General features: G+C 33.9%; 2 protein-coding genes across 2 annotated transcripts in view; both read right to left on the reverse strand.

Moving 5' to 3' along the window:
* Positions 1–1,243: 1,243 nt before the first annotated feature.
* LOC114818692 (5'-3' exoribonuclease 1-like) lies at positions 1,244–3,580 on the reverse strand. The gene is made up of 3 exons (XM_029085668.1): positions 3,443–3,580; positions 2,279–2,430; positions 1,244–2,063 (listed from the first exon to the last, which is right to left on the reverse strand). Exons 2-3 carry the CDS (start codon positions 2,420–2,422, stop codon positions 1,773–1,775), a joined length of 435 nt encoding a protein of 144 aa, XP_028941501.1. The 5' UTR covers positions 2,423–2,430; positions 3,443–3,580; the 3' UTR covers positions 1,244–1,772.
* An 843-nt stretch (positions 3,581–4,423) lies between these two features.
* Positions 4,424–23,978, reverse strand: part of XRN1 (5'-3' exoribonuclease 1) — a 28,184-nt gene continuing 8,629 nt past the window's right edge. Inside the window, exons 11-37 of the mRNA XM_029085667.1 lie at positions 23,437–23,542; positions 22,972–23,061; positions 22,655–22,811; positions 22,177–22,296; positions 21,017–21,186; positions 20,057–20,177; positions 19,861–19,959; positions 18,107–18,210; positions 17,471–17,602; positions 16,858–17,020; positions 16,276–16,389; positions 15,503–15,601; positions 15,224–15,339; positions 14,213–14,359; positions 13,747–13,836; positions 12,603–12,738; positions 11,816–11,872; positions 10,989–11,121; positions 9,758–9,827; positions 8,385–8,610; positions 7,640–7,741; positions 6,853–6,948; positions 6,509–6,623; positions 5,913–5,977; positions 5,406–5,516; positions 4,908–5,033; positions 4,424–4,597 (exon numbers count right to left, since the gene is read on the reverse strand). Coding sequence (XP_028941500.1) covers positions 4,424–4,597; positions 4,908–5,033; positions 5,406–5,516; positions 5,913–5,977; positions 6,509–6,623; positions 6,853–6,948; positions 7,640–7,741; positions 8,385–8,610; positions 9,758–9,827; positions 10,989–11,121; positions 11,816–11,872; positions 12,603–12,738; positions 13,747–13,836; positions 14,213–14,359; positions 15,224–15,339; positions 15,503–15,601; positions 16,276–16,389; positions 16,858–17,020; positions 17,471–17,602; positions 18,107–18,210; positions 19,861–19,959; positions 20,057–20,177; positions 21,017–21,186; positions 22,177–22,296; positions 22,655–22,811; positions 22,972–23,061; positions 23,437–23,542 — 3,239 coding nt within the window. The remainder of the gene's footprint in view (positions 4,598–4,907; positions 5,034–5,405; positions 5,517–5,912; positions 5,978–6,508; positions 6,624–6,852; positions 6,949–7,639; positions 7,742–8,384; positions 8,611–9,757; positions 9,828–10,988; positions 11,122–11,815; positions 11,873–12,602; positions 12,739–13,746; positions 13,837–14,212; positions 14,360–15,223; positions 15,340–15,502; positions 15,602–16,275; positions 16,390–16,857; positions 17,021–17,470; positions 17,603–18,106; positions 18,211–19,860; positions 19,960–20,056; positions 20,178–21,016; positions 21,187–22,176; positions 22,297–22,654; positions 22,812–22,971; positions 23,062–23,436; positions 23,543–23,978) is intronic.

Genomic DNA, 23,978 nt, shown 5'->3' on the forward strand with positions numbered 1-23,978 from the left:
ATGACAATAAATCACCAAAACGATCAACTTTCTCTTCATGGAATATGGCTTCAAACCCTCTTGAGACTAGATGGCTATAAAGAGAATAACAAAATCAATGTATTTTAAGACTGTGTACAGACTATTCTACAAGGTTTGTGATACTAAGTAAAATAAAATAAAATTTCTTAATCTTGTTTTTACCTCTGTGATCGTCTTTATAGAGCTTGCTGCTATTGTACAAATACTGCTGAGGCAACAACTGTTTCAGAGAAATCAATATAAAAAAAAATCCTATAATGTAGTAATAACGTGAAACTTGGTACTACACCAAGAAACGGAGGCAAAGAACAAGGTACAGGAACTGAAAGAAAAGTCTACGGACTTGCAGATCCAACATGAAACTTCTTTGGAGGCAATAAAATGAATCATTAAAGTATGCTTTATTTCTAGGCTTCCTGGGCCTTAAAGCAAAAAACTTTATTCTGGAACAGATTAGAATAAAGAAGAAAAATTAAATTTAATCAACATTAGTAAACAGCATCAACTGAGGCCTCAAATTTTCTCTTAGACTGAAGATTTCTTAAGATCAGTACTTGTGGGTTAAAAATAGTCCAGGGACCTTTGAGCCTTCTTTTTTTCCTATATGAACTAAAAATGATGGAGTTACTACTTTTACAACATAGCTCCCTCCAAAAATACAAGTCAACTTTTTGTCTAAACATTCTTATGGAACCAATAGTAACAGTTTCTGATAATTTAATTTTGCTAACAGAACTTCTATCACAAAACTAAAAAATAAATATTGAAAGTCACTAGCAACAGAAAAATTACCTATCATAGAGAAGGTTTCAGGGCACAGACTATTAGGGGGAGAAATGGAATCTAGGTAAACATAACTCTGACAGCCATACTGCACAAATGGACATGTTTAAACTCTGGCCATTTTTATAATTTAGGAAAAAAATCAGGATATCACTAGCATTTTAGGAGACTATGCAGATCTGTAATAGATAACTATGTTATTTAATCATCAGAGAACAATGAAATTGATAATGCTGCTACGTTAAAAAAAATAAATGTACTTTACCAAAGTGGTCTCTACTTTGCAAATATATTTTTTTACTCAATACATCCTATTAATTAATTTCCTGCAATAGATTCTGCATCAGCAACCACTTTTTGCCCCTCTAATATTAGAGATACAATAATACCTACATTTTGAAAGTTGTTGCCCTCTGATATAAAACCTAGCAGTTCATAGTTAAATTTGTCAGTTCCACTGTAGTTAGGCTTTAGTCATAGTGATGCAACTCAGAAGGACATGGAGAGCCAATATAAAAGCTGCATGTAAATAATTTTTCCTTTCTGTCTTATTACACTATTTAAAAATAAGCTAGAATGCAAAATGTCATACTAAGCAATGTTAGATGCCCAACTTATTACCGCTCCATATCCCTCCCAAAAAGCAGGGCAATTCTGAATTAAGGTTGCCACTGTTATTGCTGCTTACCCAGTATGGACTGTAAGCCACTGTTTAGAAACCTAGGCACAATGGATGGCATGATCACCTTAACTCAGTATTTCCTGGCTTTTGCTATTTTAAGTCAAAATAATTAAGTTTTAACATAATTTTTATAGTTTTCATTACAACCTGAAAATCATAGCAAATAAAATGTATTTCATAACACTTAAAGTGGCTGGTCTTTTTAATAGAGCTTTCTGATTTTTTTAAAAGATAGAACATAACAGTGGGGGAAGAGTTAAAGGTAAAATACACCTGGCTACCATATTTATTCTGAAGATTTTGGTGCGCCAAAATTGACAGCCAGCTTTCTCGGCTTTCGCTTGCTGGAAGTGTTTGGTGCTGATTTGTTATGAGGAACGCTTGGAGTAGCCACATTGTCTTGAAATGAAACAGTGGATTGAGCAGCTTGAGGAGATTTTAAAGGAGCTGAAGAACTATCTTGCTGATTGTGGTCAGAAGACACTGGCTGTTCATTCTTTAGTGATGCAGCTTGAGGGGAACTCTGAAACTCCTTGAGCTCAAAGTTTTTCTTGCTAGCAGCCCTTTTTTTAGTTACCTTTAAATTAAATAAATATTATTTAACAGAAAGAATTCTCAAAAAACTGCAAATATTGCACTTTCAGAAAACATGCATATAATTTTTACAACAATTTTCTAATACTAAATAGTGCTTCACAGTGAGGGTGTTGTTGCATTCATCATGTAGGCACTTTTTTAAAAAAAAAAAACCCAAACAAAAATAGAATATTAAGACAAACCTGCCAATCTTACCTGCAGAGGTATAAACTGGTTGTGGGAACCAACTGGTATAGTTCCTGCAAGAGACACATTTCCCGGATAGGAGCCAGGATAATAATGTTTAGGCACTGGAGTTCCCCAGGACACTGGACCAAACATGTGAGATGATGGAGGCATTATATTAGCTGTGAAAATAAGTAACTTTTAGCTCTCTTCCCTCAAAAAGAGGATACCAACTCCGCAAGACCCCAAAAAGTACCCCAATTACATTTGCCTGCATGTTGTTTCTCTTTCCCATAAAACCTCATATTCTTCATGTTTAGTTGAAAACAAGTAAGTATTTATTTACTATCAAAAAAACCCCAAACAAACAGTTCTGCTTTTACAGAACTACACCTAGATGAAAGCACAGTTAAGAGCACAAAGTCACGGCATCTGCATTTCAGAGTGCACATAACTTAGGACCTCCACATCCTTAGCTGAGTGAACTGTATTAGTAGAAGGCTGCAAGTTTAGGCCATCCTTTTGAAACAAGTCAACAATATAGAAACCCTGGGGAAAAGAGATGTAGCAGCTGCTGTATGGGTTACTAGGATGCTACAACGGTGCTGACTCATTAATTACTAGCTCTGAATGTGAGCTTTAGTAGAATACAAAATAGATGGGAACCAGAAACACCACCAGGATTTTTAGCAGTTTTTGGAAGGTTACTTACCATGCTAATGTTTGGCAGTGTACGACAGGATTGTGATGCAGCACTTTAGTGAAAGGTAGTTATAAACAAATAAAAACACTAAAGCATGTGTAACCATTAACTATGTGGGAGGAAAAAAAATCCATGTAGAAAATGAAAGAAGAGATTTCTTATTAATTCTGAACTGAGACTAGCAGCTTTGAACTAATTACTATTGTTTTGAAGGAAAAAAAAAACAACAAAAAACCAACTAAGACTGAATGGACAAATACATTCTTGAGGAAAAGAAATAATTGGGAAAGATGTGGTTCTAATGAATTAATTTGCATATTGATGAGAAGAGGTTCATGCACTGTTTTCAAAGCAGTTCAGAAATGTAGCTACAAACACACATACACAAAGACCAAAAATAGGGCTTTCTGGAGGACATTTTCATATAAAGAACTCTAACAATTACAGAATATCATTACAATATTTGAAACACATACAAGTCCAATACTTACCAGGGGGTTGTGCAAATACTGGAGGAACAGATCCAGGTGGTACAGGAACTCCCAGTGGTTGATAATTTGGAAACACTGGTGGAGGTGGAGGCAAAGGGAAGTTTACTCCTATAGAACTCTATGGAGAAGGAAATGGAGGATTACAAACAGACGCAATGCAATAGAGACAAAGATTTTAAAAGACTCTTTGTATCCTCACCAAACGCTGTAAAGCGAAAAGCGCAGCTTTCTCCTTTGCTTCAGCTTCAGAATGACACTGTGGTCCATGAACCACCAAACCATTTGATAATTTTATGTGACAAACTGTCATGGTCTAGAAAAATGAGATAAGATTTTTGAGCGAATTTGTATTGCTGACAAAAAAAAAAAAAAACTGTGAGAAAGAAGGAGAGGATTTGTTTGTTTGTTTAAAAAAAAAAAAAGGGCAACAAAAGGAGCTAAGGTTTATTTTTAGATGGATTTCAGTGCTCAGTCCAGGTGTTTAATATAGGGCAGTTGAAATACATTTGAGAATTTTAACTTTTGCTGAAAAAGCTTTTTACCTGGGGTGTTTTTAGGAAAGAGAAATCTGGTTGCGACATTCCAACAAGAGAACAAATACGAGAAAGTTCAGAAACAGTAGACAGTGCAGGCTGTGGACAAGCAAAAGGGTGACCTCCAGTTTCCAGTGCTGGTGTGTTCTGAGGGCCTCCAGTGCTATGAGGCTTGTTCATATATGCAGCTGACAAAAAAAAAAAAAGTTGTATCACAAACATTTCCTGCACTGCAAGGATAGCAAAAGAAAAAAAAAGTGGTTTTTTTTTCTAGTATTTTCATATCTGATTAACAAAAACCAGGAGGCTATATAGAGAGATTTTTAAATCTGAATAAAGAAGCAGAACTGAAAAAGATGGATATTTTATTACTGTATTTTGAAAATCAGTACTATGCCATTAGTTATGTTCTAAAATGTCACTACAAGGTGAAGCTGTGAACTATGAGCTAATGTCTAAACATACCCAATTTTTTTGTTTGTCTGTATTGCAAGGCAGCTCCACGGCAATCCTGTCTACTAGGGGGAGCAGGAACATCATTAACTTGGGATTTCACTTCATTCCTTGTTTCCAGGTCAGAGCCATCTATCTTCAAAATCTCTTTGAGCATCTGTGTTCCTTTCTTTAAAAAAAAATAAAAATTAAATAAGCCATTCAGGGACATGATGGCATTCAGATAACACTACCTTCTCACTTAACTCTGAATATCACAATCACTAACAAAATCTGAATTTATGTTTGCCTATCAGTTACGTTTTATCAAAGCATAAACAAATGTGTTTGTTAATTTTCTTTGAAAATAGCTAATTAAAAGCTCATCAATATGTTTAAAAAGGCAGTATAAGGTTTCATCAAGTTTCTTTAAATAGAAACACTGATGCTAAGACAGCAGATGCTAAATTGCAATGGAATGATTCCTGCAGTATACAGACCATAGCAAATGACTGTGGTGACAGATGTTCTTCATTTGTAGCTCTTGCTTCCTTGGAATAAGTCTGCACTTCATTTTCTTTGGAAATTTTCAAAGAAGCTAGAAGGCTTTCAAGTTCATGATCCTTCTTAAAACAAATTAAAAAAAGGTACATCAACTTAGAATATTACAAGCAGATGCAAGAGGAAGGATATATTAGATTGAGATTAATTTTATGCTCATTCAGGATTTTTTTTCTCTTAGCTTGGGCAGATCAGAGTCATGTCTGCTCAGAGTGTGAACAGATATCCAGAGACTACATCAAGTTTTGCATACTAAAAAGATGCAAGTATTGACCAATAAAGAACTGATTTACAGAATAATCAAGGATATACAGGTTTGTCTTCTATATGTTTTAAACGTGAATTTGCACACAAGTGACCAGGAATAATTAGTATAAAAGGGACTGGAAACTGAAGTTATTCAAAGAGCACAAGAAAATCAACTGTCTAGATCCTACCTTTCCAGCTGCACAGGGACCATCAACTGAAGCCTTCTGAATTACAGGCATGTTGGGACTTTCATTCCTCTTCAAAAGTTTGACATTGTACTTATTCACACCTGCAAAATTCTGAAATAAACTGCAGCATTTATTATTGAATACTAATACTCCGTTACTCATTATAACACAACCATATTAGAAACGCATCTGCAAATAGCTGCCATAAGCTAATATTCTTAGAGGACGTCAGCCTACTGAAAACCTAGCATTTGTGGTTTCCCATTACAGTATAGCTTTTAGAGTCTGAGAGGGGCAGGAAAATCATTTGGTATCATCATTATGCATCTTAACACACTCATTTTCTGTTTATAAAATCTCTAGAGAAAAAAAAAATCTCCAAAACAAAATTTACTTAGTAAAAGAATTAACTAAAGTGCTAGTTAAAGAGAAATCTGTAAAATGATAAATCGGATCAGAGTAAAATTAAAAGAAAAGAATACATTTACTCAGTACAGAAAAAATTACCTGTTTGTTTGATATTTTATTATGTGGCTGACTTTCACCTCTTGTAGCTTTGGAATCTTCTTTAACTACAAAAGAATGCATTCTTTTGAAATGCTCCTAAAAACCATAATAATAATAAAGACTAAAAAAAAAAAAAAAAAAAAAAAAATCCACACAAGTACACAGAGTTGATTTAATTTGAATGGTTGTATCAAATATTTAATTCATACTTTATAGGTTATTTGGTATATGCTTTTCTTGTAGTAAAATATAAAATGAAGTATATGCAATAATATATCTAATTTTTATATTTTACAAATACGATCACAAGTAAATTATCAAAGCCAAGTTGTGAGGGTTTTTTGGTTTGTTTTTATAGCAGATGAATAGAAAGTCAACATAATGCAGAACAGCTTGATTAAAAGGTTCAGGGTTAAGTGTGGAATAACCTAATATGCACACCAAGGACATTATTTAACAATAAGAAGTGCTATGTAGTGTTTCTATAACTATAATAAACTATTTTCTGTCAAGAGCTACAAAAAACTCAGTATTTCAATGAAGATCAGATGAAGCACATAGTTCTCTTAAACAAAGTTTCTAATTGTAATACTTACATTTTTTATATGGCTCCTGTTTTCTTTGCTGACCTTTAAAGCTGCTGTCATTGAATCCTGGCTTATAGAACTGATTGCCAGTTCCCAGCTTGATTTCCTGAGGTAGAACTGCACCCTAGGATTTCAAATATCAAACCTTAACCAGAAAACTGTGTATTATTTACATAGTAGTCCCATATGTTTTACCTCTTTTCAGAGCTATGCATGCCCTGTGTAACTACTTTAAGCTAGAAGATTTATTTGTAACGTTAACTAGAAAGTTTTCTGATGTAATGAACTGATGAATAAAATTAAGTAACTTCATATTTTTAACCCAGGGATGTGTTTAAAGTTTATATACAAACCTTTTCACGCGTGGTTTGCTGAATGTGGCGAGACTTCCCAGAACTCTGCAGTGACTGCCATATGCTGCAGAATTCATCCCCTTGCTTACTTTGTGCCTGACAAAATAAGAAACACCACCAAACTCAGCAGCTATAAACTCAACTTTTGAACAGCTCATCATATAAACAGACATTCTGAAAATTGTAAAGTCCAAGTTTAATGGTGTTCAGACAACAGAAATTTCCACACTGACACTAGTAGAACTTGCAGGTATTTAATTTATGAAATAGGCTATTGTGGTGGGTTATATTTACAGAACAATTTTTCCTAAGATTCACTATTAAATTGAAATGAGTTTAGTTTGTTTTGAGATCAGTTTTCACTTTTTTTTTAACTGGAGTTATGAACATAGGAAAGATCATCAAGTACAATTAAAATCAAACAGTAATTCAAAGTGGTTTCAAAAGTATGCTTGCATACTGGTAGTATTCTTAAATTTAATTATTAATACCTTATTTTGTAAGGCCTTATCAGACTCAATCGCTTTGTAACATTACAAGTATGTTACGACAGAACTGAAGCCCAGCTATGTAAAAACCACTTTTGAAAATCTAGAATTCAAACCAGCATAACACAGGTTATTGTACTCATTCAAAAACTGGGACAAGTTCTGCTCCAGTCTGTATCTGGACTAAAACATCTGATGTACTAAAACAAAGTTATCTGTTAATCTTAAGAAAAGGACACCCGCTCTAAATAGGAGCAAAAAACATTTCAGTCTAATACTACATGAGTCAGAACACTCACTTTAGTTTTCTGATTGCCACTCAGAAATGATCCTTTCTGGGGTGAATTAGAGTTGCCCTGATTTTCAGCCCTGAGATTGTAATGCTGTCTTCCATTCAGTTGCTAAATCATTGACAGAAAGCAAAAAAAAAAAAAATCAGAAGCATTTCACTGCATTAAATTTCTTTTGGAAAGTAGTTTTTCTTGTACAGACTTCAAAAACATGAGATCATTCTTCTCAAACATGAAGTTACCCATTAAGCTAATTTTCTTTAAAGAAGTAACTTATTAAAAAATAAAGTTTAATTAAAGTAATGAAAACCTCAATTCACCTGTAATATTTCCTCCTTTACTGATTTTTCAAACAAAGTAAATCATAACTAAGAAGCAAAACTGACAAGGAAATCATGTCTTCTCTTTCTGATCATGGACAAACTTGGCCTAGAGGAAGCATTACTTGAAACAGAGCTTTAAGGAAATAATTGCATCTCTGCCCAAACAATTTGTTGACATCAAATGTATTGTCACTGCTCCGAACTAAGTATTTGTCTCTTGGAAACCAAATGGAGCTACTCAAAGCAAAACAACAAGGAACTTTTGGTTGCTTTCATTATTGGATTACCTCATTTCTCCAAGATAAGGATTATCCTACTTCTAATATACTGATATAAAAAATAAATTTTGTTTGTACCAATGGAGATAACAATCATGGTCATAATTCAGCTTCTAGGGAAAAACATTTTTGTACAAATGAAAGGAGTCTTACTTGAGTAGGAACAAAAAGGGAGCGAGGAGAATGGTTGAGGCCTCCCAGATGCGCTTTTTGCGAGCATACAGATGACAGATCAGACGCATATGAACTGTAGTTATTCACAGCTGGCTGAGGTTTAACTATGGCCGTCAGTTTTTGATTTCCCATTTCTGACCGACTACCATGAGACAGGTTAATTAAGGCATTTGATGGCAGACGATAACCTCTGGCAGGTGAGCACCTTAGGAAAAGCAAATTATGTAACTGTTTCATGTAGTTTAATTGTTGACATTTCAATATACTTGATTTAACAACACTGTTGCCTCTATGCCAAAAGATAATGACTCAAGTTTGAACAGCAGAGGCTGAAAACTGTATCCAATATTGAAATCTAGTATCATAACACAGGATATGAATCCCATTGTGCTCCCCTTTGGCCTCTGGCTGTCAAACCCAGAAAACAACAGTCATTGCTACTACTCTGAGTTTTTATTATACCTTTCAGTGCTAAGCTCAAAGAAATTTTAAAGATGAGTGAATTGTTACAGCACAGTTCTGTAGTAAGTATTTCTGTAAAAAATTATGAACCAGGAAATAATATTATTTTAATTTGCTGAGATGAAAACTGAAGTCAGTAGCAAAATTATAAACTGAAGTTAAGCAGCATCTTCCTTTATGATTCTGAATACTGAAGATTATCTGTGTTACAGGACATACTCTTGCAAAGAGAGGATTGTGTTATGCTTGCTGAACACAGGGAACGGGTAAGATTCTCCTCTAAGTTCTGTCATAAAAAAGCTTATGTTATCTAAAAACAACAACAAAATGAAGCCTGCTGGGTTAGTGCACTTAGAAGTTTACACGCTTACTTAAATACAGAAGAGTTATCACACCTTTTAAAACAAAAGCATTAACCATGCCTCCACCTCCTGAAGAATAGTTTAGGTTTCTAATGGTGGTTAGAATTTAGTGCCTAAGTATCAATTATTGATAGTTCAGAGTCCTTCCTTCAGCAGAACAGATGATTACTGACTATTTTTAATCTGTATGTTAAAGACATAGTGATAACAACCTGCTTTCTACATATTTTAGAAAGACATTTAGATCTAGTGCTTTATTCTGCTGGTTTATGTTTGATTTCTACAAACTAGAAGCTTCCAAGTACACAGAAAAAGCCTAAAAAGCATTTCCAAAATATAATATGCTTCATAAAAATTATCCCTGCTCAAAGAGAAAAAAGAAACACAAAAGAAATAAAAACTGACCAACACTGTTGAGAAACAAAGTTTTAAAAAGAGGCATTAAAAATACTCAGCCAAACCAAAGGCAATGATTTCAAGCCATCTATACTAATAACATGAAATGACAATGAAACCCCCTGCACTAACCTTATAGTTAGGCCTCCAAGGAATTCTTCATCAAACAAAACTTCAAAGAGCACATCTGTGTCTCTACTAGCTGTAGAAAACAAATAAAAGTGTCATTCTAGATATGTAATCCTATATATGTGTCATCCTATAACAGTAGCTGTTTTCATCTAAATTATATAAATATCTATATTAGTTAGGCAATAAATAATGAAAAGACCAAACACTAACTAATTAGCAGAAATAAATCCCTTATTCCTTAAATAAGTAATTTCATTAACAGCAATTTACAAATGCTTCTCAAAGTCATATATGGCTGCCCTTTTAGATATACTTGCAAGAAAAATGTACCACACATAACAACTTATCACCCTGCATTAACAGGACTGCAATTCACAGCAGTATGTCACAGTTGTTAGAAACTGCCAGAAAAGAGATGCAAGTCATCTTTATATTCAGGCAGTTGGAAACCAACAGCTTTAAAATTACCTTCTTGCATAATGACAGACTAATCCTCCTGCAAAATTATACCAGTATATAATCATTATGGAGAAAAGAACACCTCTTTAAAAAAGCTGCACTCAAGTCTAGTCTATTCAAGATTCTGTTGGATACAAACTGAATGAGAAAGCAACTACATAAATGCCAGGTAAGAAAATTATTTATATTACTAGATCTCAAACTGTTACACTCAATGTGATTTGGTAAATCCTTTTGTCTACCTGAAGTAGATTTATGGACAATCTTGTCACAGAAGGTATAAAATCCATGTCATTTAACAGAAATGGAGTATCACAGAGTAAAAGACAAATCCCAAATAAAACTATATGAGACAAATAATATTTGATAAAGTTTTGTGTTCAGTGTAAGCATTAAGGCTAATACTTGATTTTATCTCGACTTCTCTCAACTTTGCCCATATCTTCCCATAGCTTCATTTTGTTCCTTTTTTGCAGCTTATGTTCTATCTCATTAATCTCTCTGCCTTCTACATATTAAGGAGGAACAAAGGGCAAGTAATTTCTTAACCAAAGTACAGCTGTGTAACACATGAAATTAAAATAGAATATCTGTAGCTTTAATTCAAAAGAGTAAATACATCATTAGAGGCTTCAAGTTGCATATGCTTCATAGGTGAGAAATTTCTATGCATTGACAACTATTATACAAAACACTTTTCTGAAGCCTGCTTTCACATCACCACCTGAGCTGTTATATAGCTATAATGCTACAATTATGAAGAAAATATTACCTCCTTTAATTCCTATAATGGTACCTCGAAGACCAACTGGAACGGAAAAGTTCTCTCTCACATTGACAACACGGTCAAACAGCCTGTACTCTGCATCTCGATCTGGAACAACCCCATTCTGTTGTTCTAATGGCTGACAATAACCAAAAGACCGTGTTACTATTTGCAAAAAAAATAAGGACTACAATCAAAACGCATTTATAACAGTATCTGAAACACACTTTAAAGCAAACTATCTGGAAAAAAAAAAAAAAGTTTAGAGAACAAAGAATTTTCCTTTCCCTCCCCAGACACAAAGCAAACTATTTTTTTTTTTCTTGCAGCTCTCATTCACTGCTTCTGCCCGAGAAACAGCAGTGCTGTACATGATCCAAGGCAGAGGAAGGGGATCAATTCAGACAAAATAAAAACACCAGGTGTAACCTGCCTGTATCAGTAACACAAATATCTGAAATACCAGGCAAGATGAGCAGCTGGTCATATGTCAAGAACTGAACAAAAACCAAAATATTGAAGAAAAGACAACTGGGAAGAATGTTTTATTTTGCCTTCATTACACAGCCAGTAAGACCTGTAGAAGCAGTTGAAAAGAACGGAAAGTCAGGGTAATACATGATGGAGTTTGTAGTTAGTAGAAATTCTTTCCTTTTAGAGATAGACTACCATTCTCAAATTGATCGTCTAGAAGGCATCATAAAACATTTTCTTCCATCAATACTGTCATAAAATTCCACTTCCTGGAAGTTGGTAAGCTTAGGTAAAATAAATATGATGTGGGCAACTTAACTTAAAAAAAAACCAAACCAAAACCCTTTCACATCACTTACTCTGTACAGCAAATGGGGTTTCACAGTTACTCGCACCTTCTTGTTGCTCTTTCTTTGCTAAAAGAAAGGAACAGAAAGTAATTGCATACTAGTGTAGGAACCAACACTGGATTTCAGGTATAACAAAACACCTGAAAAGTTAATGTAGAATTCTTTTGTTTCTTTCAGATAAAGGTATACAGCTTTCATGAAGTCTTTAGGATGACTAAGTCCAGTTTTTAAAACATGATCAATTTCTTACCAAAGCTTTTGCATTGTTTGTCTAATTACAAAATTCACATACATTTTATTATCATGTCCTTGCAAGTAATTTCGAATAAATCAGCCCGTTATTTCATGTGGCTTTGCCATTAGCTTTTGCTTAATTAATTTCCTTCGCCTCTTTTTTGATCTGAAGCTTTCAGGAAAAAAACCCCAACTTTCTAATTTTCCTCAGAACAAAGAGAAACTGCAAGGGAAGAACAGCTGGGATTGCACTTAGAAACAGCACTTCAGTAGTTCAGAATATATACTGACTCCTATTCCTTTGTGAAATCACCAAAAAAGCATGGCCTAATGCTGCTGAATCGCCTCAAAAAGTGAGTCAATTAAAAAGATTAATAATGAGTTCTTCGGAATTTCTGGGACAATCCGCATTACAAATTTAGATCTTACATTACATTCTGTATTCTTTTTCTTTGGAATGACAAATAATCTTCAATTGTCTTATTCTGATTCAAGAACTTGGAAAATAATGAGCAGCTGCTTTTTGGTTCACCCATGCTCACAAGGATGTCGAGCTGCATACCTTGCATTTCTCTATTTCTTCTTCAATTTTCTCAACAATGGCTGCATCCAAAATTTGCAAGTCACAAGATGAGCGAGACAAAGCAGACACAGGATGTGCCTTTAACCAGGCAACAATTTCTTGAACTTTCTCAGCTCTAAATAAAAAATGACATCAATTAGAACTTTTAACTGCATAAACTAAGCGTTTTACCACATTCCCTGATTTAATCAGTCAAGCAGTATGATATAGGCACAATGCTCATATACATTCATAAAGTAACAAAATTTAAGAGTTCTGTTTGAGTTTATAATAGGAGTTAAAAAAAAATATATCTAACTGAATCATGCAATACCATTTCAAAACTATAACTCCAAGTTTTGTCTCAGGAAAAAAAAAAACCAAAACAAAAAAAAGTATTCAGTGAATTATGTTTGCATCCAACTGAATAACCGTGTCCAGCGGTGATTAAAGGTTATGTGACCAGCTATTTCTCACAACACACTAAGAAAGAACTTCAGGGCATGCCTCTCTGGTAAAATGGAGCAGAAATCTGAGATTCTTATAATAAGGGAGTCCCACAATGGTATATCTGCCTGGTAAGAGTCCTGCACAGTGCAGTATCATGCAGACTTACCAACTCAGGCCCATGAATAGGGCTTACTAGCTATTAATAAAAGCTTTCTTAATGATACTAGACTGTGTCTGGAACCAATGTTGCTGCTTGCCTCTCATGAAACTGACTGAATGCATACTAAAAATATGCAGGGTACTTTAAATTCTGTAGATGTTATTTTTCAAATTCAATGTGAACTTAAGCAATTTATTTTTTTTCCAAAAATGATCTTTTGGTGACTTTGTGACTATTCATAACTATGCTTCCTGAAGGTTACTTTAAAAGCAGAAATTATGAAGTAGTCATTGAAAACTAGATTTCTCATTTACTGGACTCGAGATAGGAGTCTGACAGAGACTTGGACTGCACAACCGCTATGTACAACATTCTGATACTTTTTTCAGAGTCATCACTGAACAATCATGCTGCTCAAGGAACAGCAAGGTTTCAGTTACATATCAGCCCCTATACAATCACCACCAATTTCACAATGTTGTCAGTCTTTAGTCTACTTATTCTAGAAAGGAAAAAAAAAGAAAGATGGCTTACCCATTCTCATCCTCTCCAGGCCAAATGTCATCTTCATAGAAGATATCTTCCTGACTATTCTTAGCTATATAATTAAATAGTTCAGGGACCCTAAAAATGAATAAATTGAAGAAAAATTTATTTTTACCTCAGCATAGACCACAAAAGCCTAATCAAAACAAACTCTGTCAGGCTTCAAACTTTCTGGAGCCCAGACAGATTATTTTTCACTTATTTTAATGTCATACTATTCATTTGTCAAGGGTAAGCTGCTGACAAAATTACTCTATCTCAAAATATATTTCTCCTTGGAAGGAGAGACTGTTAGAAGAAGAATATTAGAATGAAAGAAATTCCATCAAGTAATCTCCAAAAGCAAACTCATCAGTTCTCAGAAGGTATGTATCCAGAGGACAAAAACCAAAGACTGAGATGAATAATTGGATAATTGGTGGATAATTGGATGAAGTTAATATCCAGTATCTACCTTTCTAAATACTCAGCAAGTAGTTGTTCTACTGCAGAAGAATACATCCATTCACTTCCAACTTTCTTAGTATAGCCAGGAACTTCTTCATTTTTCTTATTGAATTTCAGGTTTAGCCCCACATTTGCTTTGTGATCTCCATGAGGACTGGAAGCAAGAAAAAGTTTATTAACTGGCAATAATATATGTGTGTGTGTACATACATTAAAAAACACATAAAGATATATCCTCAGCCTTAAGCCACAGAAAAATTAAATTCACTGTATTGTTTACTTGTTAGCATTGCGACAGCTGTATAGGTTACAGGACGTAAGCTATGCTACAGTAAGTGTCCACACGTATGCTCATACCTTACTGCAAAGGAGGGTGGGGAATCTTTTACCTTTTGTCCTTAATTGAGATCTAATCAACCACAATCTACCTGGCATTTACCAAGATGTAAATGGATGCCCCTGAACAATCAGTGGGGAACAAATGTATGCATTAAATTACAAGAAGATGATCATGCATCAACCACTTCTATAGTGAGTGCTCCTAGGAAACAACAATTCTGACAAAGAACTACAGGGATTGTCTCCATTACATATTTTAAGCAGTTTTAGTCTAAACTAGTTCTTAAAAAAAGGCACCATTATTATCCCTTTATACTAGCAGTAATGATAAGTACAGTGAAATGAGATCCCAATTCCACTTTTTATTTTCAGTGTGGCAAAGTCACTTCAAACTGCTGCTTCAATTACGCAAATAGTTAACCAGGAAAGTCAATTTACGTCTTTCTACAATACTAAAGCCAACAGAACAATGCTCCAGTAAACAAAAATTTAAAAGAAGCTTACAATAGGAGAGAAAAACACTGCATATGAATTTAGACTACAGAAAATATACTTTAAAGAAAGCTCACGTCACAAAACAGTTACATACTTGATAACAACAGCACTTAGCAGAAATTCTGTAGAGCTGTATTAGAATTTATAAGCTTCTCTACAGTCAAAATTCACAAAGAAAACTTACTTTTTCTTTGATCCTCTTCCAATAAAGATACTCCCTGTAAATCTGGAGACAAGATATCCACTTACTCCAAGACGGCTGGCCAAAATATATGCAGGATTGTATTTCACAGAATATTTCTTTAAAACAAACAAACAAAAAATATTGCCAACTCCCAAAGGATAAGGATTTTTATACAAAGGGCGAACGAGTAATATGGGAGCATCCCTTAAAGATGTTTACCATTGCAAAATATATTTGGCACGTTGTTTAAGCTTTTACTAGAAAACCAGAAGCACTTACATGCTGGTTCTGTATTAAAGAATCAAGCTGTGGTTCACAGGGTATATTAAAAACTACACGAATTCTACCTTCTGTGATCACATCACGTGAATCTTGAACCTTGGAGAGAAACACAACACATTAAAAATGTTATTTAAAGAGAGCAGTCTTTGGATTATGGACCTCTTAGTCTACTTTACCAACAATTTTGCTGCAGTAGACACAGAGATGCTCATCTTGCCTAGACCTGTAAATTGCTTCCTCATAGAGGCAATCAAACTGTATTAAAACAAAGGAATCCAAGACTGAAAATGGCCCAAAATGGGAAATCTATGTATTTCACATTATTCCAAGTAACTAATAAAAATAAACCTGAATTGAAGCTATGTTACATTTTTCCTTTTATGCCAACAGCAGCAATAAGGAAAGCAGAAGAAATCCCTCTTCAGAGAATCACAGAATCGTAGGGAGCTGGAAGAGACCTCAGGAGATCACCTAGTCCAACCCCCCTGCCAAAGCAGGTTCACCTAGAGCAAGTTGCACAGAATCACATCCACGCAGGTTTTGAACATCTCCAGAGAAGGAGACTCCACAACATCTCTGGGCAGCCTGTCCCAGTGCTCTATCACCCTCACAGTAAAGACGTTTTTCCTCATGTTTAAGTGGAACCTCCTGTGACTAAACTACGAGGGAATCTTTGCTTTAAAATTTTAGCTTTCAAATGACCACTACTACCACACAACATCTTAGATTATTTAAAGAAATCTAGGACAAAAAAAAAAATTGGAACTAACTTCTCCCATGCAGCCGTAGTAAGGAGATCCTAGCATAAAGGCTGTACTTCCAGGAGGAAATAAGTCATCCAAAGTTTTGATGTTTGAAAAACGTGAGTCAAAGGCTTTGATATCCTACAGGAAAAAAACAAAATTGATGTTAAATACCATTCAGTTCCAGTAGAGTATTTCAGAAGTTCATATAACTAGATGCTTATTCCAAAACATTATCTGAGTCTGAAATAATACACTGAAGGCAAATAAGTTAATGCTATATTACAAATGCTGTTACACAAGCAACTATGCTACCTTGTAGAGTGCCCACTACTGTACTTCATTCAAAATATTATCAGTAAATAGATTACAAAAGCCATTATTTTCAGTAAGATCTCTAAACTGTGCAACAGGCTCCTAAATTTTGTGACAAAATTGTCACTAAACAACTTTTGCCTAAACACATTACTTTTTTTTTTAATACAATATATGGCACTAATTTAAGATGCTTATTGTTGTTCATGCTTCTCTTTTAAAGGAGCATACAATGCACCCCCCTGCCCCAATGGAGTAAGGAGCTATGTGCAAGAAGATAATTAACTTATTTACCTTGACAACAGTTTGGTAAACAAAAGGAAGAACTTGTTTTGACCACTGCTTCTCCAAATAAACTTCTCCGTTTTGGTTTAGTTGGTATCTATTACCAGTGAGTAACTGAGCATATACAACTATTGATGTTTCATGAATAATTATTCCTTTTCTTCTCTGGTAGCTGAATACAAAGTAGAATTTATTTTGATTACAATAAACAGATCTGAACCAAGAGGGTAGAATTAATTTTTTGAAATAAAAAAACCAACCAACCAACAACAAAAACCTATTAACAAAAAGATTCTAACAGTTTGCTTCCTGTTTTATAAAAAATACCCCAAATAAATGGCTTAACCAATTGCTTCTCCATTGTTGCACAGCCATCACTACATTGCCAAACGTGTTGCTTCCCACACCCTGGAAGAGCAAGAGCTGTATTCAAATTTAACAATGCTAAGCTATTGAAGCTGTAACTTGATACTGTACGACTCCATTCTACACACTTCCTGCAACTGAAGATTACTAAAACCAGAATGGAAAATTGAGTGGGAGAGTAAATACTGGAACTCATTCATTTGAAAATTCTTTTGTAATAGCATCTAATTTTAAGTTACACTTTAATTTTACTCACTGCTCTGAAATGCCTTGAACTTCTTTTAACCACATGCTCTGTTCCTTATCTCCAACGTATGCCACTTTAGTTGGGGGCACTGCATTTCCCGTGTAAAGCTTCTGTGTGCCATGTGGTTCTTCCAAATAAAACCTTGATAATATTACAACAGGTATGGATTTAACCAAATAAGATTAATGTAGACACCAGCAATTGTGAGCAAAACTTAAAAGTAGTTAGAAATTACTTGTTAAGGACATGGAAAACTTGCAGCACCATTTTCTCTACTCCTTCCACAAAAAAACCCCAAAAACCAAAAACCAGTGCATATGCTGAAAGGAAAACTGTAGAAATGTTCTCTTTTTTATCATTCTGTGTGTATTTCTGTGCATGCATTTTTCCTTCAAAGTTAAGATTGAGCTCTCACAAATTTCTACATCTACAGCAAAATACTGAAGGACTAGACTTCTATGGAGATAACCAAACCTCAGAACAGTGTTAAACAAAGGTTCTTCCACTAAGCAGCCTTTGATACATCTGGACTAATTTGTTGTTAGCGAGTATTGTAATAAAACAAAAACTTCTGTACAGCCCAAGGAACTTATTTTGAATAAAACAATAAAGACAACAAACAACTATCTATGAAGTGTGTCTTACTTAGTTTCTCCATCAGACACAGCAACAACTCTGGCTTCTTCAAGGTGTGGCCAGTTAACAAAAACGCGCTTTCCAAGTACCATACTGGCAACATTTTCTACCATCTGAAAAAAACCAAAAAGTTACTATGAATAATTCTTTAACATATTAAAATATTTTTGTTAAAATATTTTCAAATTGGTTTTGCAATAAAAACTATTCTAGTTAAAGAATAGGTTTTCTTGCAGAATAAAAAGCTCATTTTAGCTTATTAAATAATATTTTGAAAAATATTACATAATCTGATTAGAAATGGAGAATCATATCTCATTTTTTAGGACCAAGCATTATATTCTAAGTGTGGGTCTTTACATGTAGCATAAGTTAGTTGTAAAACCCAAGTTGATTTACATTTCTGGTATACGCTTACTATGTACTTTCTTTGTTAAATCACTTAGAACAATTTGTGTCTCTGAGACACAATAATCAAACTGACAATTTGAGATTAGTGACGTACTTTTACTTTTGTATCCCATGGAATAAAGAAATAGCACTTACATCCAGGACTTTCCTAACATCTGTAATTTTAGTCTCACATTATGTTCTGTTTTTCCAATTAGTTTCTGCTATTTTTTCACATATTATTTTGGCTTGTTTAATTATCTTTGCCACATATCTTGAATATTCACTTTCCCTATCTCTCTACTGTAAAATCCTATCTTGTTATTTTCCTCCTCTCTTCTTTCCTAGTTTTATTTATTTATCTTTGAAACTTTTTTCTTTTCCTAGATTTGTCTTTTGCTATCTGGTATTTTAGATTACAAAACCGAGTTGGCTCTTCTTTTAAAGGATTTAGAAAAAAATCTTTTTTTTTTTTTTTTTGCCTCTTAAGGTCTTACATCAACTCTCTCCTCTAACTCTTCTATCAAACAGTGTCATTTAAGTGGAAGGTGTAAGTCTGCTTCGTTGATGAAAAGAGACTGATTAAAAAAGCGTCTATACACTCAGCTCCACAAAAGACCAGGGGCACTGGTCTGGAAACTCTGCTTCCTTCCATTTATACAATTTCCAACTATTAATTAGTCAGGAGCACGTCTCACCCTCTCTTTACCTGAGAACATCTGATGGCTACCACAGAGAAATACCAAAAACTCTGCTAAGGAGACTGACATTTAATATTCTGATGTCAGGATAAATTTAAATCTTTCAGCAGATGCCCAAAATTCTAGACTGTTCCCCACACAAATTTAGCATTTTAATCCTAACAATTTTTTTTTTTACTGTTGACTGTAATAGTCAACAAAAGCTTTCAGTGTGAACTAGTACTGAAAACTTGGTGTTTTCAGTGAACTGATTCAGCTGATGTTTTCAAAATACATACTAAGAATACTACCACCTAATGGTCTAACTTTGGGCTGGGAGCTAAGAACTCCAGAGTTCTTACTCCAGCAATTAATTCTATGTCCTTGAGCATACAGTGGTATTTCAACTTCCTTTCTATTAATCTGATTCTAATAATTTATACATAAAGCTCATTTTGAAATCAAGCATTACTAAATTACATTTAAAAAAATTCTAAAGGTACTTTTAAATTAACCATTCAATAATTTTTCAGTACTGCTATATAAACATTTTTCTCCTATAATACACTACTAAGAAGATACAGCTAACTAACATTTCAAATCTGACTATTTAGCAAATTCAGTCTTTTTATGACAATTTTTTTTTGTCCTTTTTTTTTTTTCCCCTCCTTTTGTTAAAAGCTGGATGCTTACCTGTTCTTTTGAGTTCTCATCAGCTATGATTTCTAACATCATGTTCTCTCCATGGCTGCTTTGCTGAAAGACCTGTACACCACTTTTTCTAAGATAGAACTGAGTGAAAAGAAAACAGCACATAAAACTTACTTGAACTCTTACATAGTTATCTATCAAATACAATTGAAAATATCAGAAGAGAGAAATCTTTTACCTTATGTTTAATGTGCTTTAAAGTAGGAAATCCACAAAAATATAATGCACTCTTGTTGATTTTAGTTATCTTATTGTGGGTTATTTCTACGTGCCAAGCATCCAAAGGTATTGTTTTATACCTAAAAATCAAGTTGCACAACATTTGCTCATACAGATTGACCGTCTCTAGAAACTCTCATTAATCATTCAAACACTCATTAATTGACAAACCCTTTGACTTTCCTGTAAGGTGGCAATTAATTTAAGTCACTTGGAATCTGTACAATAGATTTTATAAAAACCTATGCTACTGCTGCAAAGAGACTACTCATTAAGAAAAAGACAAACCTTCAAGCCACACTATGTCACAATCTCACTATTTTAATTCACTGTTATTGTCAAGTTCTAAACTAGCAACGGTTCCATACGGTACCATTCATTTTCACAACTATTCATTCTTCACTGAGTGTAATCCTGCAACAGGCTTTCCTCCCCTATTTTGCTTCAAATTTGACTGCTATTAAGGTTATGTTTCCATTTAATCTTGAAATCTCAGCCTGAGTTAAATAAAGCTGGCTACTTTCAGTGAGAGGAAAGTGAAAAACACACTTGTGTTCAACTCTCCACGCTGGATTAAAATGCTTACATTTTTTTTTACAAATGGTCTGGAATCAGGGTGCTGATAAATCATCACTATTGTCAGATATGTGTACCACTCTTTCATTCTCTGTATCATACAAAGTTTAGTAATTCTCTGGAGCGTTCTTGCTGACTTAGCATTGGTTCATCTGTTTCACAAAGTAACATTTGAGGAAAAGGGACAAATACTTTTACCATCATTCACAACAAGTAACAGCTAGTTCAATATTTTACATTTTTCAGCATATATGTTGGCATATACAAGCTTTGGTTAAAAAGCTAATAAAAAATATTCTAAGTATATTTAGTCTACGCTACGATATAGTTATGCCAGTGTTACCTCGTATGACATCTTTCTATCGCAGGAAATTTCTCTGGCCATGGTGACATGTACTGGAACTCTGCATCTTTGTCATAGCAGTACATTAAGCAAGCACTGTGAGTATTTCTTCGTTTCTCCTCTTCTTTTAGGCACTTATTACAGGATTCCATGGCCTGCAGCAGTCGTTTCTAAATTTTAGAGAAATCAACGCATGTGAAACTGGCAACAAAAATTAGCGCAGAAAAGTCTACATTGGGAAAGCGGATACCTGCATTTTTCTGATTAATGTGTTAATTTTTTAATTGCAGCCTCACCCTTCCTCATGTCTCAGCTCTCTGATAAGAACAGGACAATTACTGTGGAATGGCTTTGGAGAATAAAGATTAGCTTTTTGCAAATGTTTCCAAAGGCTAGTCATATTTTGCCTTTTACATTTAACATACAAAGAAATATTACAAATATTTTATATGTTATAATAAAAATCTGCAAAATAACCCTAAAAAACTTACAGGTCATTTAAGTAGCAACAGTTGTCTTTTGTGAGAATACTAAGTCCTGTCAACCTTTCACTGTGAATTACAGAAATAATAGGTACACCCCACCACCTGTATATATCAACATCTAATTTGCATTTTTTACTTTCATCCACTCCTTGATTTGCTCAAATTTAATCTGATAAAAGATATATAACAACATATATAATACAATTATCCTATATGCAAAAGGAAAATGTTACTATTTTATTCCTTTCTATTCATGTCTTACTGTTTGATTTGTACTTCAAGTCTTCTACCCATTACTGGTGTTCATGCGAAGAGACTTTCTGTAAAAAGACTGGGGTTTTTTTTCCACGTGTTTCTTTTATTTTACCTACAGACATTCTGTATTTTTAAATGTATATAGGAACAGAATTTTTTTCTCAAAGAATATGAAAAGAAATATTTGAATAGCTGATTAAAAATACATCCATTACTTAAGACTTCTGCCACTCAAAACTAACTTTGCTTGTGGTAACTTATCTACCCTTACCCACTGGGCAGCAAACATTTATATTTTTCTGTCTTATCAAGTGCTAATTTAGACTTCCATTTAATTGAATGTCTAACTGTTGATTAATTAAGAAGTTCAGCAAATTTTTTATTAAGCTTTTATAGACAGCATATGTTAAAAGAACTTACCTCATCGATAAACGGAATTAATACTACAGCTTCCCATTCTTGCTGTTTTCCATTTAGGTCAGTTTTAAAATCCGGTGGATAATATTCTATAATAGGAGAGTCTTGACTGATCATCAAGTGCTAAGAAAATACAACAGAGAAATTAAACAATATCAGAAACAATTTAGCACTAATTCTAGGAAGAGAGAGCAGAACGCTGATATTAAAACCAATTCAAGGCTGAACCGGAATCTAATATTTATAATTTAACTGTCCTAGACTGAAATTGCTTAGCAAATGCAAAATTTTATATTTATTGATAACTTTACAATGTACTAAGAACAGTAAGAAGTAGAAGTATGTATTTAATCATACACCTAAAATTTAGAGGTAGACTATAACTAAGAGGACATGCAAAAATATCAAGTAAAGAGTTACTTCAAAGTAAAGCAGACAACCAGTAAGTGACGGATAAATGTGATTTAATTCTAAATCCTACCTGGTAGCATTTAGGTAGCAGATCTTTGCTAGCTGCTGGCAGTACAGCAAGAAGCTGTTCAAATGGCATGAAAGGTTTTCCTAGTTCAAATTTGATTTTGAGTTCACCAATGTTGCGAATATCGGACAGATAAGGTGCATAATGATAAGGATAAAACCTGCAGGGGAAAAAAAAAACCTCTTAAGTTACTTGACTTAATTACAGCACAGCAGTGTTCACAGATCATAAACAAACAGAACTACATAAAATGCACCCAGCATACAAGGTGAAATAGCACTTAATCTTCAAGTAATTTCTCATTTGACAATTTTTCTTACCAGCTCCATGATTGAACTCCATGGTAATAATAATGCAAAATCCATTGTATTGCCTGGACATAACATTCAGCTTGATCCGCCAAGAAGTCACTTAAAAGAAAAAGGAAAGGTACTTATTAGTTTTTCTTATTTTCACTGGTATATAAAAATTACTTAATACCTTGTATGTAGGAATGAAGACAGAGCATTTTGGGAACCTAACAAGACCATGGTTTTCCAGATTCATTTAACACTAATTGATTTTTTTCTTTCTTGTCCTCAAATACTTGTTAAAGAAAACTTGACTTGCAGCTCTTCTTGCATTAGCCAAAAGCAGCACACTACACTACACTGCAGTGGTGCACTACTGTTTGTTTTACACATGTTCTCTGCTTTGGACATGGGCGAATATTCTGTCTTGTATTAGACATATGCAAAGACTTGTCTTTGACATTTAAAAAAAAAAAAAAGTAAGCACACACTTACTCAGAAACTACTTCTACACCCATTTTAGTCATGTAGTAAGTTCTTTTGTATTGCCTAAACTCTGTTTCAAAGAGATCATCATCTTCTGGTTCTTCTTCCAACACAGCTGAAAACACAGTAATAATAAAAAAAAAAGTATTAACATTCACTTCTCTACTGCAATAAGGTTTGACTTTATGCCTTAACTTTATGCCTCAATTCACGGGTATAAATGCTCATATCTTCCTTACACTGAAAATAACATGAAGTAGTCAAATAAAATCTTTACCCAGAGAAAGTCTGGAACTCTTTTTTTTTCCCCCGTTAAAAACAGGCAACCCATTTTGTAGCCCAGTTACAAAAACAGAGAAGAGAATAGAAGCCATTAGAAAATAATTTAAGAAAAAGTATTTTTTTTCAGCAATATCCTCTTACATCATGGAGTAATATTTATTCATTTTTGAGATTAAACTTCAGAACATGAGTAAAAGACATTTCCTACAAGTGGAATGAGTTTTAAAAAAATCAATACAACCAAAAACCCCAAAGCCATATAGAAGTAT

This window comes from Antrostomus carolinensis, unplaced genomic scaffold (genome assembly GCF_000700745.2).
Source record: "Antrostomus carolinensis isolate BGI_N321 unplaced genomic scaffold, ASM70074v2 scaffold20686, whole genome shotgun sequence".
Classification (NCBI taxonomy): Eukaryota; Metazoa; Chordata; class Aves; order Caprimulgiformes; family Caprimulgidae; genus Antrostomus; species Antrostomus carolinensis.

Excerpts from the sequence above, each read along its gene's own strand:
- LOC114818692 (XM_029085668.1), bottom strand. The coding sequence starts at position 2,422 with ATGCCTCCATCATCTCACATGTTTGGTCCAGTGTCCTGGGGAACTCCA. Across the intron at positions 2,064-2,278 it reads ACCAGTTTATACCTCTGCAG|GTAACTAAAAAAAGGGCTGC; the intron begins GTAAGATTGGCA and ends TTTAATTTAAAG.